At 52.7% G+C, this 469-nt stretch overlaps 1 protein-coding gene across 1 annotated transcript in view; it reads right to left on the bottom strand.

Moving 5' to 3' along the window:
- The window catches only part of LOC113210666 (protein turtle homolog B), a 359,298-nt gene that overhangs the window by 38,448 nt on the left and 320,381 nt on the right, over positions 1 to 469 (bottom strand). The window contains exon 10 of the mRNA XM_052264309.1: positions 367 to 469. Within this exon, the coding sequence (XP_052120269.1) occupies positions 367 to 469 (103 nt within the window). The remainder of the gene's footprint in view (positions 1 to 366) is intronic.

The raw sequence follows: 469 nt of genomic DNA, 5'->3' as shown, positions 1-469 counted from the left end.
CCCCCCCCCCCACCACCACCACCACGCGGCGCGCGATGTCTTCCACTCACTTCCCTAGCAGCCGCCTTTCCCTTTTCCCCAATTTCTTTGCTCGTTATTCAAGCTGCTGAAAATACTATACTGTGCTGGTGTATTCATGATAATAGTGTCTTGTCCACGCGATTCCGGTTCTGAGTTGCACTGAAAATCCAACAGTGTTCTTGGCATATCCTATGGTCTGTCAGCGTGTCTTCGTTTTCCTAAGCAAAGCACATTGTTGGATTTTCAGCGTGCTTGGTCGATATCGGCAGGGCTGTGATATGGCCAAGCGAACAATATCGTCTTGACCCTCACTGAAAAAAAAGTTGCTGCACGACTGATACTCACACTTGACGTCGAGCTGCACAGGGTTGCTCTCGCCGTCGCCCTCCTGGTTGTAGGCCACACACGTGTACATGCCGGCGCGGCTACGGCTCACGGACTGCAGCAC

Source organism: Frankliniella occidentalis, unplaced genomic scaffold, assembly GCF_000697945.3.
Source record: "Frankliniella occidentalis isolate FOCC.00 unplaced genomic scaffold, Focc_3.1 Scaffold18, whole genome shotgun sequence".
Lineage (NCBI taxonomy): Eukaryota > Metazoa > Arthropoda > Insecta > Thysanoptera > Thripidae > Frankliniella > Frankliniella occidentalis.
The sequence above is the reverse complement of the archived record's forward strand: the minus strand, read 5'-3'. Positions and strand labels throughout refer to the sequence as shown.